The sequence below is a fragment of the Acromyrmex echinatior genome, chromosome 7 (assembly GCF_024713525.1).
Source record: "Acromyrmex echinatior isolate Ae372 chromosome 7, ASM2471352v2, whole genome shotgun sequence".
NCBI lineage: Eukaryota > Metazoa > Arthropoda > Insecta > Hymenoptera > Formicidae > Acromyrmex > Acromyrmex echinatior.
Window position 1 is genome coordinate 10,859,068 of NC_141858.1, and position 19,526 is coordinate 10,878,593.

The window sequence follows — 19,526 nt, forward strand, 5'->3', positions numbered from 1 at the left end:
TATTATATTTATTAATTAAATAAATATTTTGTTGACAATTTAACATTATGATGTAAATTACTATTATACACGGAGAGCTTTTTCTTTTAAAATATAATAATTCTGATACGATACAATATTTTAAAGATTTTTACTATACACTTCAATAAAATTAATCAAACTCACTTATTTTATATTTTATTGTAGCTTTACTAACGAGAGATTTACATTAAAATTTTTCGAAATATAATATTATCCCACTATCATATATTTTCAAGGTAAACTCTAAGAAAAAATTCTCTCAATGTCACTGCACTGCTTGTATTTTATTATTAAGTTAGTAGTATTCCAAAACTTCATTGGTGCGATGTATATCGAACTTCTTTAAAATTAAGAATTTTTATTTTTCAGAAAACTGCAAAATTCTCTGACTTTTCCCTGATTTCCCTGACATTTCCAATTTTGTGACAACCCTGTACAGATAAATTTACGTTGAAATCCGGCAATATCAGGTGACCTTGCATAATACGTATCAGATCGCACAGAATTCACCTCGAATCGTCGCACCGCCACTCAACGCGATATGACGCAGAACTTCCGTGAAACGGATCACACGATCGCGAAGTCGATTATCGAAGCCGATTTAACACGATTATCACGTTCTTGAGAAACGAACCTGCGTTTTGTCAAAATAATTGAATTGTCTTACACTCGCGTAAAGGCGTACCTCGCCGACACCTGTTGTCGGTACCTGCGTAGCGCGACGCACGCGAAATGCGTCTGAGGAAGACGCCGCGACGTTGGCACCGGTTATCGCGGCTCCCTACTCCTTGAAAACGGTTCACCAAGTAGGAACCGCGGGGAACGTCTTCGGACGAAGTACACTCATGTTTCCCAACGGTTTCGAAAAACCAAAACCTAAGCTCCTCGATATATTTTGGGACGTTGGTGTCAACGTTAAATCACAAATGATCAACGACGTTTCGCCATGCGGAAAGTATCTTGAATTATTCTTGCCAAATGCACGAGAGAAAATGTACACGGCTACGTAAAGTTTGTGAGAGAACTACGTAAGCAGTCATTTCTTCGAGTCGTTATCCGTAAAGATAAATATATGGTCGTCGTAATAAAAGGCGTTCAAGGCCAGTGACAAAAGATACGTTGTTGTAACGATGTTTTTCGCGTGCGATATGAGTGCATCGCAGAATATAATGAGTTGTTTTGCACACTAATCACTTTCCAGAGCACGCCAATTATTCACGACGTCGACGATATTATTTTCTACGCTCGTATCGCTTCTTGCGGAGAAGACAAACTTAGACTACTGTAGATCCCATTCCACCTGGTATCATCGTCGACGAAACTGCATAGATCGAACACGGAAACACACACGCACGTTAATCATCGAGAGATTAGATAAGAAGGGACGATCGACAAGAGTCTTCACATTTGTAGCAAATATTTGAAATAACAACGATTCGAGAATCGCCGAGAATCGTTGCAGTGCCGAAGGCGTTCCAAACTGATCACGCGAGCTCGCGATTAGGTATGTTAATTGCGTTACGCAATGACAATGACAATCGTGCGCGATGGACGAATTTATCGCGCAGTATTAACTAAAGTATGTGGACATCGCGACAACCGCTTCGACTTCGGCGCTGCGATCATCGCGTCGAAAATAATCGTGACCGCCACTTGTACCAATTTTAGCGGCGCGTAATATCGCGTATGCGCGGTATGATCTAACATTAAGCGATACGATCGACATCGTTAGCATTAAATTTGTTGAGGCTTTGCGTCTTCCTGTCTTGAAGAGTTGCGTGTCGTATTTCGTAACATTAATGCCTTTTAAATATCTTCTCTGATCGGCGCAAGATTTCGAAACCAAGCAGGTTTTTATTTAAAAGATTTTTTATTCTATTCAGAAAGAATATCTAATAACGAAACAAAAACATATTTTTTACGTACTTAATCTTATTACGATATAAAAGTATAAAAATAAAATAATAAAATTAAATTAGATTAAATTCCTATTCTCCTGTCTCGAATTAAATAAGAGAGAGAGAGAGAGAGAGAGAGAGAGAGAGAGAGACTGACTTATATGATTTCTACCAATGTAGAATAATTTTGTAGATTAACTAATCTTGGTTCAACTTATCTCCTCATCTTTTTCTCATTTTTAGAATTAGAAAAAGATAAAGAATAAATTGAATCAAAATTGAAGCTAATCTACATTGATAGAAATGGGCATTAATGTTTTATATAAAACAAGAATAACACATATTCTTACGTTTAGAATAATTTTTATCCGACGTTATAATACACGATGCTGGCGCTATAGTATTTGATACGAAAGCGATATCCAAAATCATTTTATTCAAAATGAAAATTAATTTTATTCAAACTTAAGAATTTTCCATTTAAAAGTAAAATGTTTCTTTGTTAATAATAAATACAATTAATAATAAATACATACACTGAAAAAAAATGTACTAATTTCAATAAATAATTGTTTGAATAGTACTAATATAACATTTATTTACGGAAAATAAATATTTATAAAAAGTTAAATAAAATAATAATAGGTATAATAATAGGTATAGTAATATTGATAAATCAAATTAATGATTCTTGTATTAAATAAATATATGTTTACATTTAGTAAATATTCAACCGGCACTATTCAAATAAAAACTTATTAAAATTTAGTATATTTTTCTCTCATTATCAGTGTAGTCCCTATTCATCTTGTTTTGTGACAAATCGAAGAATAATATTGGACCCGGAAATCTTTTATACAGGTGTATATAATATAATTAAATGGATAGTGTGTTTTTTTTCGTGTCACTCACGTATTGTGCTCCTAGGTATTCACGTGTAAATTGAATGACAGCCAATTCACTGTTACCTTCCCGTTAGGCAATTAGTATGCACTATTTAACGGAGTCGCGAATGCCCTTGACATCGTAAAACTGATGAAGCGATTTAGGGACTCTTTGACATCTTAATACGCGCAATGATTTCATCGTGACTAATTTCTGAGCGGGATTGACGATAACACCTTGATTATACAGAATTGATGGATAAACTGAACATAATCAATCATCGATCACGTAACAGGCCACAAATGCAGTTTTCTCTTTGTCCACACCGAAACGTTGCCATCATTTTTATCCATCGTTTCCTGGTTACTCGTTTCCTTTTTTATGCAATATAAAACGTAACATAATTTTCAATATGTGTATACTTCTGTTAAGTTGTTATGTTTTTAATTAATTAATTCGCACGCAATTAATTCGTTTCACTTTTCAGCCGTAATAACTAGTTACTATCATTACTAATACATTACGTTCTGAATGTTTTATACATAAAAAAAATTGCAAAAATATTTTAATTAAGCGATCTAATCTCACGCTCAATCTTTTTGAAAAATCATAAAATATACAGGTATCTCTAATGTCATGCAGTGACGCATTCAACATATTGACGTTTCATGTGCTGTTTCACGATCTCGCGCATCCAGGAAAGTACAAGCGAGCACGAGGCGCATTTATATCAAATTTCTAATCAGGGCCGAGCAATTCGTCACGGTGAGATTTCTCCATAAGACATGCGAAAGTACATATTATTTTCTGTACGTTTCGCGTCGGTGATTCGCGAGCGACTTATGTAGAGATCCTCAAGTAACAGACTGGACACCGTTTAGACAACTTCTGATTAGTTCGTCATAATTTTCCAGCTTTTCTGCTTAGAATAAGATGCATAAGGTAGAATGAGTTGCGTGGATACCTCATTCTATCTTATGTATAATTTATCTCATTCTAAACTGCTAAAAATATCATGAAATTTAATGTACTTTTACACAAGTTAAATTTAATTTCATGAAATGTTACGTTATATTTATAATGTATTGTAATTGAAAAGTATATATTCGTGTACATGTAAATTTAATGTGAAATTTAATGTACTTCTCATAAAATTTTATGTGGATCTGTTGAAATTTAATGCACATGTTCATTACATTTAAAACTACCTACTGTAATTTAGTTTTTAATTAAATCATTCATTACTTTTCTATTACTTCATGACTACGAGATTCTGTTACATGTTACTTAAATTTATTACGAAATTTAGCAGTGTATCTTAGCAGGTCCTGAAAAATATGGCGGATCAATCAGAAATCTAAATGGTGTTCGATCTTTTACTTGACGATTCTAGATAGTACTAGATTTCAGGGCAAACAAAGAAATGCAAATAAACAGTGAATGAACAGTTCGCTTTAATGAGCGTGACGCCGTTTGTACTCATTGAAGCGAGCTGCTCAGTCGCGACTGTTCGCATTCATTCGTTAGAACTGAACCAGGGCATTATGCGAACGTGCGGGTAACGAAACCGCACGATGTATCAACCGGATGAGCACCGGAGTGCTCCCGACCAACCGCACGATTATTGCGCTCATGCTCGATCGCCCGTGCAAACGTTCGTTTCTCTTTCCCGAGCACGCGTCGTTCATGCATCCCGAGTCACATGCACCACGATGCATTATCGCAACGCGCATTTAGCAAGTGCCCGCATCTACTACGTGCCCGAACTTTAATAGCTCTAAATCGATCAGTCTTAAACCCGACGACACGTACGCAAGATGTATGCATTTCGAAGAAACTTACATACTTCCTCTTTTATTTTCTGCTTCTGCTAAATTTGAGATTAAAAATGTTTGAACACACTGAGAGAAAATATACTAAATTTTAATAAATAAATTGTTTGAATAGTATTAATGTAATATTTATTTACAGAAAATATTTGCTAAATATTTGCTAAATAAAAAAAATATTGTAGTTAAATGAAATTGATGATTCTTGTATCAAATAAATATTTGTTACATTTAGTAAATATTTAACTGGCATTATTCAAACAAATACTTATTAAAATTTAATACATTTTCCTCTCAGTGTAGAATCGAATAAAAGCATTTTATTATAATTATTTAGATGTTAGCAGTTAGTTTTCAAACAAAATTATCTCCAGGTAAAAAACCGTCCGGTTGGTTAAATATGTTTAGTTTCCACGAGGGCCAGTATGTCAGATATCATGAAACACACGGTAAAGACCGCGACACGCGTATGAACGGACAGACGCACACAGAACACAGAAGAATAAAATGTACATAATAATAAAAATGAGCTTTGTAATCGGCATTACCTTGGCGATCGTCTCTGCAATGCTGGGATTTTGGTGGCGGCGGGGGTGCATTCGAGTATTCTATGAATGAGCGGAAAAAAATTAAAATAATAATTAGCCGTTCTACCAGCTATGAAAATCAACTCGCGGGATTCAACGAAAAATCGTACACACGTTGCCGAGAGAACCTGTCGGTCAACTTGACATTCTTCTCTAATATCTAACGATATTGGTGCCACGAGAGGCGGTAATAATTTTTCATAATTCAATCACACAATTTAACGAACTTAAACTCTACTTTTTTCATCAATCAAAAAAAGTCTAGATTTATTTTTAAAAACACCAGAAATTTCCTGGCTCCTCCTTCCCGCTTTTGAAATCTAGGAAGACTGAATCCAGTCTAGACGCTCCAAATGGCTGACGAGATTTCAGACCTTCGAAGGTGACGGTAGGTCGCGCCATGTAGACAGGCAGAGTCGGCCACCAGGTTCTATGCTTTCGCATGGCAGTGGGCGAAGGCGGCGGAGGCGGTGGTTGATACCTGAACCTCGGTCTGTGCTTGTCAGGGTCGAAGGGTTGTCCGGCGAAGACAGTCTGCTGTGACGGTTTGAGGATCGATGCAGGCGTCGTTCGCGGTCGCGTCGGTGACGAGGAGGTGGCACGCGGACGTTCCGGTTTCTTCTTGTCAACCGAGGAAGAACGCGTCTTCGAGGTACCCCGGTGAATCCTGAGATCGGCCGGCGATGACAACGAGCGCATGTTGTCCCGCCGACTGGGGTACCGGTGCGCCACCCACTTCCCAGCCAAGTAGGGCGTGATGTCACGAAGTTCACGCACATCCGGCGCCGACGTGAACATCTCGCCCATTATGGAAGTTCGGCCACCACCGGTGTCCAATGATTCGAATCTTTTCCGCATCCGGCAGACCGGTTTCTTCGCCTCGAGTTCTTTGGTCTCCGCTCGTCTGGTCACGTGATTGGTAACAGTGCTGGTAGCTTGAGGCTCCTTCAATTCGACTGTTTTGCTGATGACATCGATGTGCGGCATCGAGAGATTTTCCCGGCGCAACGGTATCCGCGGGATCGGTGGTGACTCGCCCCTTCGTCCTATTCGCGGTCGTCCCTTCTTCGTCTCGAATTTCTTGCGTAACCATGCCACGTCGACGTGCTCGTGAGGCTTCAGAGCACTACCACGTTCCTCTCCCTCGCTCGCCTTCTTCAACAAGCTCCGTGCCAATTCCGGATCACTGCGAAAGCGCTTCGGCGCGGCGGTGATCCTGACGCGTCGAGGCAGATCCTCGGCGCTCTCGAATCTCGCGCGTAACCTACGCACCGTGCCGTTCCGCACCAGGTTGAGATAGGCTCGCCAGTACCTCTCGGGATCCGGCGACGAACTGCGCGGCCAACCGCTGCCACTGTCCACGCTGCAGGACGAGTTCGATCGCGTGGTCGCGCGACACGGACTGACGCTGCACGGCCTCGCGTCATGTTCACGCTCTCGTGAACAGGAGCGGAATGACCGTCGTTGTTGTCGCGTATTCATCACTTCCGGCAGCGTCGGTGAGCTACCGTCGATCTTTCGTTCCCGCGGCGACGTCGATCGCGATCGATCGAACCTACCGGCAGTACCGGCCAGCGAACTATACTTGGCTAATTCGGACTCGCCAAAAAGCTCTTTCAGATCAGCGAAACTCTGCGACGACGGTAGCTTCTTCTTGCTGCGAAACGTCCACGTCGTAGTGGTCGTCGTCGACGCCGTTGTCATTGGCACCATCTCCTTCTGCTGTTCTGTTCTTTTCTCCACGTTCTCGAAGAACTCGATCTTTCGCGATACGTCCTCCGTCTCGGGTCCATTGCCCCGCTGGATCACCGTTCTCACTGAGGTCTCCGAACTCTCCGTCATGCTGTCTCCATCGCTGCCCGAGGCAAACTTGCTGCTCGATTTTGCTTTCTCAGTTGGCACTGTCATGGCCAACAAGGGAGGTTTCTTCGACCATTCTTCGAGCACGGTTTCCACGCGTTGCTTGTCGCTCGGGCTCTCGTTATTGGGCGTCAACACCAGCAAGAAGTCGCTCTTGTCTTTCGATTTAGTCGTGTCTTCAACATATGGCGCTTCGAGGGAATAGCAGGTCCTAGGGGAAGTGCTGGCCACACTGGGCGTGTCGGGCGCACAAGGAGGTCTTACGATACTTTTTGTAGATGGTTTTGCCGGCATCTTTTTGGCCGCTAAGGCAGCAGCGATACTACCACGAGTTTCGCGAGGTGCTAAGGGCGAGGATTGTCTTTTTTGCATCATTCTATCCAACACTTCTTTACCGAGAGTCAACGACAGCCTCTTTTTCTCCAGCTCCGACATCGACGGCGAGATCGATTGCTCTGATTCTGATCTCTCAATGCTCTTCAAACGCCCAATGGAATCGCTCTTCTTCAAGGTTTTCTCGGCATCATTCGATTCTTTTAATATTGACTCATTTGTCGCTATCATTGAATGGCATCGTACGTGGAGACTCTTTGAATCGTCTTGAGGATAATTCTGGGAATCGCCTTCAGGCGGTACAATAATTTCATAGTTAGTCAAATTTTCGTCTTTAGCAATGGGATTTTCTTTAACAGGTTGCTCGCTAATTTCACAAGGTGCATCGACAACGTCGTCGTTCGATCGTTTTTGGGGACTGTCGCTACCGTAAATTTCGTTTAGTTGCTTCTTTAGATTGGTTACCTGCTCGATGGACAAACTGCTCCAGAACTTCTTGCTGCCGCCGAGACTTTTCTGTAACGATGGATGATAATCTGCGAATTTGTTAGTATCCCGAAAATTGACATTCGCCTTCTTCTGCATCGTAGTCGCCACGTTCACGACCGAATTTCCACGCCAGAGAGGTTTATATGTATCCTTCTGCATGACAACTTTTTTCTTGGAGAAGTCCAGTTCGCCTTCCTCGCTCTGAAGTCTTCGAAAATACTGCAAGATATCTTCCACGGAGCGTTCTTTGCAACGCAGCCCACAATCGCCGTGCCACCTAAATTTATCAATGTCTTTCGCGCTGAAAAGAAAGTCCTTGTCACGTTGAACGCTTCTTAGTTTTCCATAAAGCGCCTTCAGTTCCTGTTCTGCCTTCTCCTTCGATCTAACCCGTTTCCAACGATCATAATCGATGATTTCTTCGTTTTTCAACCGCGGTCGTAGATCGCCGGAGGAAAACGTACGCTCCAACTGATCCATTCTGCTAAGATTCGTATAGAAGTCGCGCAGATCTTTATATCGTGTCGATTTGCGTCTGTGGTGCAACAATTCGAGTATATATTGTTGATAATCCTCGCGATCCATAGACGATAATGAACCGGTGCTCTTCGTCAATGATAGATTCGAACCGTCCCTCTTGGTGTCCTCTGCCTCACCGGCGCTTCTGGCTCTTACTTTTTTCGTAATCGTCAGTGGGGCGTCTAAGTCTTCCTTGGAGATGTGAATCCGTCGAGACGCCTGCGATCTTACCGGAGATGGCGAAGAGGATCTTGGCGAAGGCTCTCTAGATTCGGGCAGAGTCTTCAATGGCGGCTCGCTTAAACTTCGCTCCTTCACGTATTCTCGCGACATAGATTCTGGACTACGAACGCGCAACGTGGTGGACGAGCCAAAATCATCGATGCTCAACAAGCTGTCAAACTTGCCAATCTTTTGAAAAACCGACCGGCCGGGCCAGCAGACTCCATACGGACTTGAACTCCTGGACGAGACGACGCTCTCGCGTTCCCAGTTTTTGAACTTTGAGTTCGAGACCGGCCGCTTGTGTGCCAAATACACGTTCAAAGACTTCAGAGACGGTTCCGACCTGAAGCTTTCCCTCACGCCGTCCTGGAACATTTTTGCACGCTCGCTGACGAGAGACTTCTTCATGTTCTCTTCGTGAGATTGTGCGAGCGACGGATGATTCCGTAAGAAAAGGTTCTGAAAGAAAGTGTCCGTGCGCGTTGCTTCCTGATGTTTCTTGATCTCCTCCACAGTCAAGCAGGTGGTCCTGGAATCTTGCTCGATACTCGGCGCTATCTTCTCTATTCTCCTCAGTATCTTGATCTCATCCTTCTCGGCCATCTCTCTCCACCCGTTCAAAGTCTTGCTCATGTTCGCTTCATCAACGCTCTTATCTCTCCGTGTTTTCCTCCTCGCATCCATCCTTTTCTTGTCACCGTTCACAGTTACGCGTATTGTCTCCGGCTTCCTTGTCGGAGTTTTGACGATCGTGTGCGGTTTCTCACGAGGTCGTTTCCTCTTACTCACTTCACTGATCGTTTCGGAACAGGGCGAAGACATCGAACGCAAGGATTCTTTGCTAACAACCAGCTTTTCTGGCCGCCTCGCGACGATCTTCGTCTTCTTTGGCTCCGTCTTAGTGATCTGTGATGACGCACTTTTCGCAGGAGACTTTAGCTGGGCACTTGACGTCGCCCTTTTCGTCGCCGTAAGCTGTTCAGGACGCTGTTCAGATGTCTTTCGTAATACTTCCTGTCCCTTGAGCGAAATAGCTTTGAGAGATTTATCCACTGGACGCTTTTGTTTATTCGTCGAGCTCTTTACTACAGTGCCCGACGAAAGTATCTTGGTCTGCACGTCCCTCGTTTCTTTCTCTTTGTGCTTCTGCAGAGCTTTCTTGACTTCCACTGGTGAGGAAAGTTCCTGTGATCTGCTTAGCCTTCTACAAGATTGTTCTTGCTCTTTCTTCGTCAAACGAAGTTTGTCTCTCTTCGCAGTTGAGAGAGGCTCCGATTTTATTCTCTCTGGAGATTTCTGTCTTACTTTAGTGGCAACAGAAATTGCGTGTCTGGATGGTACCTTTACTGCTGTGAGTTTATCAAGCTTCACTGAAGATTCGCGAATACTTCTCGATGCCGGCGACGTTGAAGAACAAACGTGATTTCTCGCACTACTTGACGGCAGGTTTAACTTCTTTGCTTCAAATTGAGTTTGTGACAAGCAGGGATCCGATTTTCTTTTACCGAAGGTGTTGGAGAACAAAGCAGACACCTTGGTGGTCTTCGAGGCAATCGGGCTGCTGGAGGACGTGCGTACGATTGTGCTATGAAACTGCTCGCGACTTTGTCGATGCCGCTCGAGATTGCTGCAGAATCTCTCCTTTAGAGACCTGATGTTCGATACGCTATCAGCATGCGCGAAGCACTGTTCGTGCCTAGGTTTCGAATATGCGGTGTACGAATTATCGATCAATCGCGTATTCTCCGAATATAATTTTCTCAAGGTTCTGCTATGGCGTGATGATTTTCTTCGGGGCGGCGAAGGAGGCCTTGGCGCCGACATAGCTTGCGAAAGAGCTTTACCGGACGATGAGAGGCTATGAGGAGGAGGAGCTCTCATGACCTGCGGCGGGGATCTTGTATCGATCGAGGACAATATCGACCACTCATGCCACGTTGAGAATGCCGTCGTGGACGAGGTGATTCTTGACGTGCACGAGGCGCTTCGTCGATGCACGCGGATCCTCGTCAGAGTTGGCGAGATCGGGAAATATTCGATCTCCGAGTCGTCTGTGGACAAAGTTTTGGAATTTGATCCGGATTCTCGATGTACCATCGAAGGCCCTTCGCTCTTACACCCTGCCACCCAAAAATCAGTCGTCTAAAGGTTGTCCTGCTCAAGGCTAAGCTGGTGGACGCGACGAGCTTCGCCGGTGCGACAGCGTGCCGATGCGAGGGTTCGCCATTCCTCATCGTGATGTTACTGCGGCTGGCGGTGTGCTTATACGTAAAAAAGAGGATTGCAAAAAGAGCTTTTCGAAAAAAAACCATCGCGCACCAATATCGATAGATTATCGAGAGAAGAGCTGTGCCAAATTTAAACTAAAGTGAGAACGCCCGAGGTCAGGTTGCACCAATTCTACTGGTTGACTAATTCCAATTATCGATTATCTGTCCCTTCTAGATCGCAGCCTCGGCCACGACGCGATATCCACGAAGGAAAGTTTTAGGCTGATGGAGAGGTGTCGTGGATTGATTAATTAATCAATACCGACGATGCCACCGATGCGTCGTTGATTGATTAATTAATCGATACCGGAGAGTCGAGTCGGCCGGTAAGTTTATCAGCCAAGTACCACAATAGTCGCACAAACTTGGACGGATCCGTTGTTCCACGGCAGCCTCTCCTCCAGCCTAATTAATCGCGATTAGTGTTAACTGACGTTGATGCAACCACTTCGGGAAATTACACATACAAAGAAAATTCATACGTATCAAAGCTATGTGCTTCAAACAGAGCACTACTCACACGTCATGCCACGCGCTTTTCAGCATAAATCAGCATCGAGAGTTGAAATATTCTGAGAGAAAAAAAAAAATCGTCTCGACTTTCGTCGACACATTCAATTTTGCGAAACATCGAGGATACTTTTTTAATCTCCCCCATCATAAATAATTCAAAATATTTATAAATCAATTATAACAATTTCGCTAGCAATAAAAATATAATACTAACATTTTATAATCTTCCAACAATGTAAAACTAATCTTTTTCTCATCACTCGAAGTTTCGGGACGCATGCGTAATTGACAAAACACAATGGTAATTAATAAAAATGCACACACATTGCAAGCAACACCTTAAGACACACACCCGCATGCCAAAAATAAACTCGAGTTACACGGCCGATGTTGCTCAGCGTGCTGACTGTAGCAAATTAAGACGTATGAAAAAAGTAAGAAATAAAAGAAAGATTAAAACGCATATAGCACGAGGATCGGCTGAGGGGACTCACCCTTTGGACGTTCTGGAGCTGGCTTGCGAAGCCCATGGAGGGGTACGTCACCACCGCTCTGCACTGTTTTGTATGCTAGTCTCTGCTCCAAAAGGCTGAGCGGACTAATATCTTCTCGTCGGCGGAACACCAGCGTCGAGTCGCTCTCGTAGCCCGACTCTTTGAGGGCACTTCGCAAATGAGAAACGCCGGTGAGAGACGCCGTCGGATGATAGCTCGATTCATTACAGGGAATTAAAGGGATCAGGAATTGACATTGTACTTACTGAGTTATGTACGGCTTAGCCGCAGCACGTGCGTTGCTGCGCTGATCGAAAGGCTGGAAAAGAGGGAAACGTCATTATTGTTACCGTCCGTTGTGTCGACGGTCCTCGATCTATATAATATATACGAAACATGCTACGTATACGCTACTTGACATAAAACGTCGCACGCCGCAAGAGATACGATTACTCGAGATTCGAGAACGAGTGGTTTTTAATCGGCATGAGCAGTCACATCGAGCAGGACATCGAGCAAATCATGCCGCAGTCGTGTAATGCTAAGCCAGGATGAAGAGGAACGTGGCAGGATTAAGCTAATGAGACATAATCCGAAGGGGATGAAAGATACAAGAGGAGGAAACAAGTATGTAGGAGATCAAGATACGAGGGGATCGACAATAGCCACTTGTGATGCAAATATACTTGTGAGCGATTTTGTAAACCAGAAAAAGAATTATGTCAACATATGAATTATTAATTCTCAAGAATTAAAAATAATTGATACCCCTCAATGATCATATAATTCGGTTCTGTAAAATATTTCGTTCATGCCGCATTGAGTGATGTGTTAAAAAAATATATTTTCTAGTGTTTTTGAAGTTTCGCAATGTGTATAGAGAAAGCGCTAAGAACACGTTTTTAATTTCTTCTCAAGTAAAATATTGTGTAATAGATAAAAATGTGTGAAACAGGCGTGTAAGGAATAAAAAGAGAAATACAGAATCATGTTAAAAAAATATTTTCCAGTGTCTTTGAAGTTTGTTTTTCGCGATGTGTACAGAGAAAGCGCTAAAATCGAAGATCATCAGTATTCATAGTCCGTTCATCAATGTATTCAAAACCGTCTTAAGTAATATTTTGAGATGCTAATACGGCTTTGTGATAACATCTTAAGGCTATACTTAAGACGGTCTTAAATATAAGAATCGATTATAAATACCGACTTAATAACTTCTTCTCGGCAAGTAGAGTGTTGTATAATGATACAGATAAAAATGTGTGAAACAGGCTATAAAGAATGAAGAGAGAGATACAGAATCATGACAAAAATGCAGAGAAGGAAATGAGAGAGATGACTCGATAGATAGAGAAAGAGAGACAGCAGAAAGATATATAGACAGATAGAGGACAACGTCATCGTGCACTCTACTTGTCGACGATGTGGCAGCCGTTCTAACCCGTGAAACGGCTTGCGTGGTGATAACGGAGGGTGTTGTCGGTGATGGTGGTAGCATGATATGATCGGTGCTGGAAAAAGAAGAAGAAGTAGAAGAAGAAGAGAGCGGCAGTCGCTGCTGTTCTTGGTTTTGATGGTGGGACTGTTGATGGTGGCGATGTTGATGATGATATTGATGCTCGGGATGATGATGGTGATGACCATGATGATGACGATGTTGCTGCTGCTGCTGCTGCTGCTGCTGTTGCTGCTGTTGTTGCTGCTGGATGCTGTTATTGCTGATCGAGCACGGCACAATCGCGGCGACGGCCGGAAGCGGCGATACTGCTGATCGCTCGATCCCGACCGGATGCGATCGACGTGCCGGGCAACGATCCGGCAACACGAAGCTCTTGGATCTTCCATCCAGCATGCTGCCGGCAGCGTGCCAATAGCAGGGATCAGCGGGGGCGCGTTCCAGAGGTCGGATGATGCGACCGTCTTTGGCATTGTCACCGGCGGCAGTTGAACGATCGTTCGACCGATCAGTAGACTCGACCGGTAGGATCAAGGACGACTTAGACCGATCTTGGATCGGAGTTCTGGACCGGTGCGTGCGCGACTTGCAGGATAGATCGATCGACCGATCGGTCGTACCTTCCGGTGCCACCGGACGCGCCCGCCTTATGCCGCCAATGAACTCGGAGCTTTTCGTGCTGCTGATTGCCGGTATCCTTACACTGTCCTCCGGCCGGTAGGAAAGGCTGAGGACGCGGGACTGCCGGACGCCATCGCCCAGAGACTCCATCCTAGCGTGCTGAGGATGTCCGTTTTCGTTCAGCCACTGTCACCCGTGGTCGTCATCGTCGTCGTCGTTGTCGTCGTTAGAAGGAAGTGGATAGCGGTGTGGGATGGCATACGAGCGGGTACGACACGCAAAACATCGACGAGCACGCACACGCACACACACGATCATCGGGGACATCGGTCACGATCATCTCGAGCGAACGATGATCGGGATCCGGGACGATTCGACGATTCATAGGACAGGAATTCAAGACGGAAGACATTAGGTGCAATTGGTAAAACGACATACTGTGCATAAGTTAAGACATGGATCATCGTATACGCGACGTTCGTATCGATAAAATTCTTTGCACTCGGTAATATTTCTCCGTATAAATCCTTCGATTTAATTATCATTATCGAAAGATTTATGGTACTTTAAGTAATATCGAGGAAATCCTCATGAGGCAGAAGAATTGCGTGCGCCCGGTCGGGTGTACGGACATCGATTATCGGAGCGCAATAAGCTGCCTTCAGTTATCGCGTTTGACGTTAACAATAAGTTGCACGAGAAAAATCGCTGATCGCTGTTTTTATTGACTAACTTTACAAACAGCGTATATCACACGAAGATTGGATTCGAAATACACATTTTGAAATGCAATAATCACATTAAAAGACGCCGATTCGTTCACGAGAGAAATTGAAATTTATTTTAGAGATGGCAGCTCCTTATTCGTAATTCTGATTTTACGACAAAATTCTACGAGAGAAGGAAAAGAAGATTTATGTGACAACATAGTAATTCTACAAGATCCCTCAAGGCGATGAGCTACCAGGTTAATTCCGAAGTAATGGAAAATGTTAATTTTAATTCAGTCTTACTATCTACGCGGAAGAAAGAGTACCAATAGATAGACCGAGGAAAGAGTAGAAGGAATAGAGAAACGGAGAGAATTCTTATTTAACTATGCATTAATATAAAAATGGCGTACCCCGTCAAATATGTCCATGACCTCGTCCCACCACTAGAATCACAGAATTAAACACAGTGTTATACTAGGCGCTATCTAAAAAGGTTACTGAAACATTTAGATTCAAATAAAAAAGAAATAAACGAATATCCGGATATTCTTGCCATTTTCCATCTAAAATAAGAGAAGACGTTGGATAATCTACCGTTAAATAATTACACCAAAGAGAAAAGCTAAATTACGAATTTTCCTAAAATAAATTAACAATTATATAAATTACAACTAAAATATAAAATTGAAGGTAAAAATTACTAATTGAATAATTAAACAGAATTAAATAGAAAAATTTAGTAGAGTTCGTTCACATCTCAATTTTAGATGGAAGTCGACATAAAATGTAAACATAGGACCAACTACAAGCAGCGCTACAAAAGCTGTGTAAAAATCAATGGGGGATTGTACTACGTGGAGCCGCAGAGCACCCTGAAGAATGCGATTCTCTTCACTCGAGGAATAATAAAAATTTATGTACGTAATCACCATTATTTTTAGTAATTGCTCTCTCGGGGGACTCTGCGCGCTCTGAACATACGTGCGTGCTTGGTGTATACCAACTGAGAACTGTGTCTGCGCTGTGTGTATGTGTGTATGTTAAAAAAACGCAATAACCACCACAAGGGCGGAGAGAGCAAGAGCTCGCAATCAATTAACTCGTGATCGCCAAACAGAAAAGCTCTCAATAAACGGAGGAAACGTATAAGTTGGCCGGCAAAAGCAACTCGTTTTATTTAACACGTTCGATTGGCGTGATTACCTTCCTTCTTGTCCGCGCGTCGTAAGTTGGCTAGAAGCAAAGCCATTTCAAACGATCATGTTCCAGGTGTGTGTTCAGGTAATCTTGGGAATCTTTCAGAGAAATCGCGATCGCGCCGCGTCGCGTTCGTCGCGATAAGAAAATAACAAAAAGGAAGCGAGATGTCTACACGAATTTCTACTGCCACTCTCGCACGAAATATGGCATGATGTCACACGATACAAAATGATATACTGCACGTTCGATCAATTTCGCAATGTATAACGATATATGACACTCTGACGGAGAGATAGATGGCCAATCTTAAGCTCGCGTTCGTGCGCTCACTCCAACGTTAGTATCAATCGTGGTCAGCTAAATTTTGCCTTCTCCATTTATCTATCTCTTGTATCTAACAAGGAGAGATTTCAGATATATGTCACATGGATTTTGAAAAATTTGATATTAAGATACAAAGTTTGACGTCGTAAAAATAGTATGTAATATTCGGGTGCCAATGGGCCAAAAGGTTGGACGTACAAAGTTTTACAATAACCGCAAATATACACACACATACGTGACGGACATCTCATAAATCTCCAAAACGTGACTGGGTCGGTCTAGCTATAGTTTGTAACAAGCGGACCAGAGATTGTCCTTTCGGATTTGGCTCACTGACATCTAGATGCTACATATTATTTTTATGACGTCGAATTCTGTACTTTAATATCGAATTTTCTAAAAATTTGCGTGATACATACTCAGATCTTTCAGATGGAAATCCATACTGAGTATTATATATATACACATATTTCTACATTATACTTAATTAAGATTACTTAACGGGGACTATCAATGCGAAATATTGCCGTCGTTAGAAGATTCGATTGTCCCATCAATCGTTACTCTTCGGACGAGCTAATAATTTCTACACGGTGTCGTATGACCGAATCTTTTCGATGTTATGGGAAAGTGCGCTTTAATTTATATTACAGGCAGGTCTGTCTACTTTCGAGTTACGGACGATAAAACGATACGCCGTACCTCTTTAGCTTCCTTCTCGGCGATCGACGAGTGTCCTGGTTCATAGTCCTCGATGCGGCCAGGTTGATTTTTATAAATCTCTGTCGAGTATTTCAGCGCTCCATTTCTAGAACAGAATGTGAAACGTCCCGTTATCGATAAATCTCTTAAAGAGCTATATATTTTACATGCCAGTTGTTTGAGAAACGATCTGTTCCATCTGTCAATAAAATTTGATCGAGAGATAAAAATGGAGGATGCATGAAGGAAATTTCAACGGTTCGAGGCATCCTCGCAAACTGCTGGGAAAAACAAGCGAAACATTTTTCCAAATTCTCACTTACTTTCTGGGCATAGTCGCCGTGGTGAAGTCATTTTCTTTGTTGCGCAGCCGTCGACGGCTATCGAGAGTAACGGATCGATCCGAGTATGCACGCGGTTCCGGTTCACTCAAATATCCGCTGCCGCTTCCGTATCCATATCTCCCTCCTGAAACAAGAATGTTTCGTTTTTCGCATTTTGTTTGCAGCCGGGTTCCTATTCGCGGGTTCCCGTTTAGTTCCAGCAAAAAAAATCTACCGGTAACCAAATAACGTTCAATTAAGAGCGCAAACAATTCGATGTTTACGAATGGTTTAGTTCCTACGACGTTATAATAGAAATATCAAATTACGAAAACACATACGCACACGCAATACACACATACCGTGTTACGTAACATTAGTATACACATTATTCAAGAATTAATCATCGTGAGATCTTCGGCATCAAAATTAAAACCTCTCAGTTCAATTTAAATTTTAATCGAAATTTTAAATTTTTCCTGTAAGCAGAGTTTTTTAAATTAAATTTGGGATTAAATTTTTTCCGCAAGAAAATCGAATTGGCGCGAAATAATCTAAAGACGAAAGTCGCAAAAGATCAGACGTGAGAACTTCAAATCAACTGAAGAAGTTCCCCCGCGACAGCAAAGAAGAACTTACGCTAACTCGAAAAGTTGTCCCGACTTGGTTTGATATATTCGATGAGAGATCCCGTACCGTCGGGATCTCCAAATTCTAAAATGTTCAATACGGTCTGTGTAAACCAAGTAATCATAAGTTAAAACACACATTAATGGTACACGATTAATCGAATTAACCACGATGTTAATCTAGAGAACGAGAGTCCCGCCGGGGAGAGGCAGGTGTTAATTATCAGCCGGATGTTAGATAAGGTAGGCGCAAGGTAGTCATTTATGTATCTGTTGCAAATTGTTTATTATTGTTTTTCACGCTCGACTAACGTAGCTGTTAAACGGCGAGTATATGTACAGCGACAATTGTTATCTTGCGTTACGCAGAAGGCCATACATCAGTTGCCGATATACGGAAAATAGCACCCTGACGCGATACATTTTTGCTACACGACTGGAGATTATCTCTCCACCGCGCTTTATTTTACAGATATTAGTTACGTTGTTGTTACACAAATCATGGCTAGAGTGACTGCGTTACGCAGCGCACCCACGCACGGCGTAATATTAGTAACAAATGTCGCAATTCGACCACCGCAGCAGTCATGCGCGGTAGTTGTATATTCACCTCTTCTTGATTTGTATTTTATGGTTACGTAGTCATCTGGAAACAAAATTATGGAATTATATGCGAATTGCCCGTTCACCGACTAATGTTATTATTCCAAACGCGCGTATTTATCGGAACGATATTAAATTCCTTATTTAGCTCGTAAATAATAATGATATTAATTTAGTATTGTATGTTCAACATAACAAAAATACGTAAATAATTATTTGTATCTCTCAAGTAAAATTTTATTTATTTAATAATCACATTGTAATTACAAAACTTACCGTTTCTATCAGCGCGGTGCAACGAGTCATACATTTTCTTGTACCATTTCGCTTGATTGCTTTCCTTGACTTCCTAGAAGTAATTTATCGAGATAGTATTAAGAAAGTGCATCGCACGACGTAAAATAATTACTCGTTTATAACGTGATTAAAAATGGCGATATAAATCATTTCTTTCTTACATAACTGCTTGTCAAGCGTTCATCGCACCGATTAGAAAATTTATACTTTTAGTTTACTTAATAATTAACGACCTACCGATCTTAACACGAGAGGGATACCTTCCCTAGTCACCGGTCCGATTCCCTCGAATTTTCGAGGGCCCAGATCGGCCATCTTCTTCGGTAGTTCATTCTCCGTTTCCGGCTCGCTTTCGTATTCTTTCTTCAACGTGTAGACTGAACGATTCAATTTCACAATAAATCATTAGCACTCGCGTACGCAATCAGAAAATAGGTCGACACATATAGTAATTAGACACAGCTAGTTAGCGACAAACGTTAGTGATAATAAGAAACATAAACGGATTTTCGAAAATCGTTTATATTGGTACGTTTATATTGGGCGGCTTTCATATAAAAATTAACCAACCATAATATAATAATCATAATGCTATAACGTTCGACTAGTTGGCTCATAACTGATCGATACTTACTTATCTCTCCCGGAGAGATTAGCGGCCTTTCGTCGTTCACTGGCCGATTATCGCTTTCCTCCAAGTAAGCTGCGCCTTTCGGCAATTGTCCCTCTACAATA

General features: G+C 42.2%; 1 protein-coding gene and 1 long non-coding RNA gene across 8 annotated transcripts in view; one reads left to right on the top strand and one right to left on the bottom strand.

Moving 5' to 3' along the window:
- The window catches only part of LOC105154568 (uncharacterized), a 71,207-nt gene that overhangs the window by 17,423 nt on the left and 34,258 nt on the right, over nt 1-19,526 (top strand). The gene's annotated exons all lie outside the window — the stretch shown is intronic.
- Nucleotides 1-19,526, bottom strand: part of LOC105154570 (Cbl-associated protein) — a 98,266-nt gene that overhangs the window by 16,080 nt on the left and 62,660 nt on the right. For 3 of the 7 annotated variants that reach the window (XM_087407822.1, XM_087407827.1, XM_087407828.1), the window contains 13 exons: nt 19,426-19,518; nt 19,029-19,168; nt 18,771-18,843; nt 18,502-18,537; nt 17,263-17,407; nt 16,940-17,045; nt 15,917-15,946; nt 15,124-15,156; nt 14,082-14,186; nt 12,190-12,242; nt 11,924-12,093; nt 5,595-10,697; nt 5,182-5,241 (listed from right to left, as the gene is read on the bottom strand). In XM_087407822.1, the coding sequence (XP_087263948.1) occupies nt 5,182-5,241; nt 5,595-10,697; nt 11,924-12,093; nt 12,190-12,242; nt 14,082-14,186; nt 15,124-15,156; nt 15,917-15,946; nt 16,940-17,045; nt 17,263-17,407; nt 18,502-18,537; nt 18,771-18,843; nt 19,029-19,168; nt 19,426-19,518 (6,147 nt within the window). The remainder of the gene's footprint in view (nt 1-5,181; nt 5,242-5,594; nt 10,698-11,923; nt 12,094-12,189; nt 12,243-14,081; nt 14,187-15,123; nt 15,157-15,916; nt 15,947-16,939; nt 17,046-17,262; nt 17,408-18,501; nt 18,538-18,770; nt 18,844-19,028; nt 19,169-19,425; nt 19,519-19,526) is intronic. The other 4 variants (XM_087407823.1, XM_087407826.1, XM_087407824.1 and 1 more) reach the window with 4 other exon arrangements.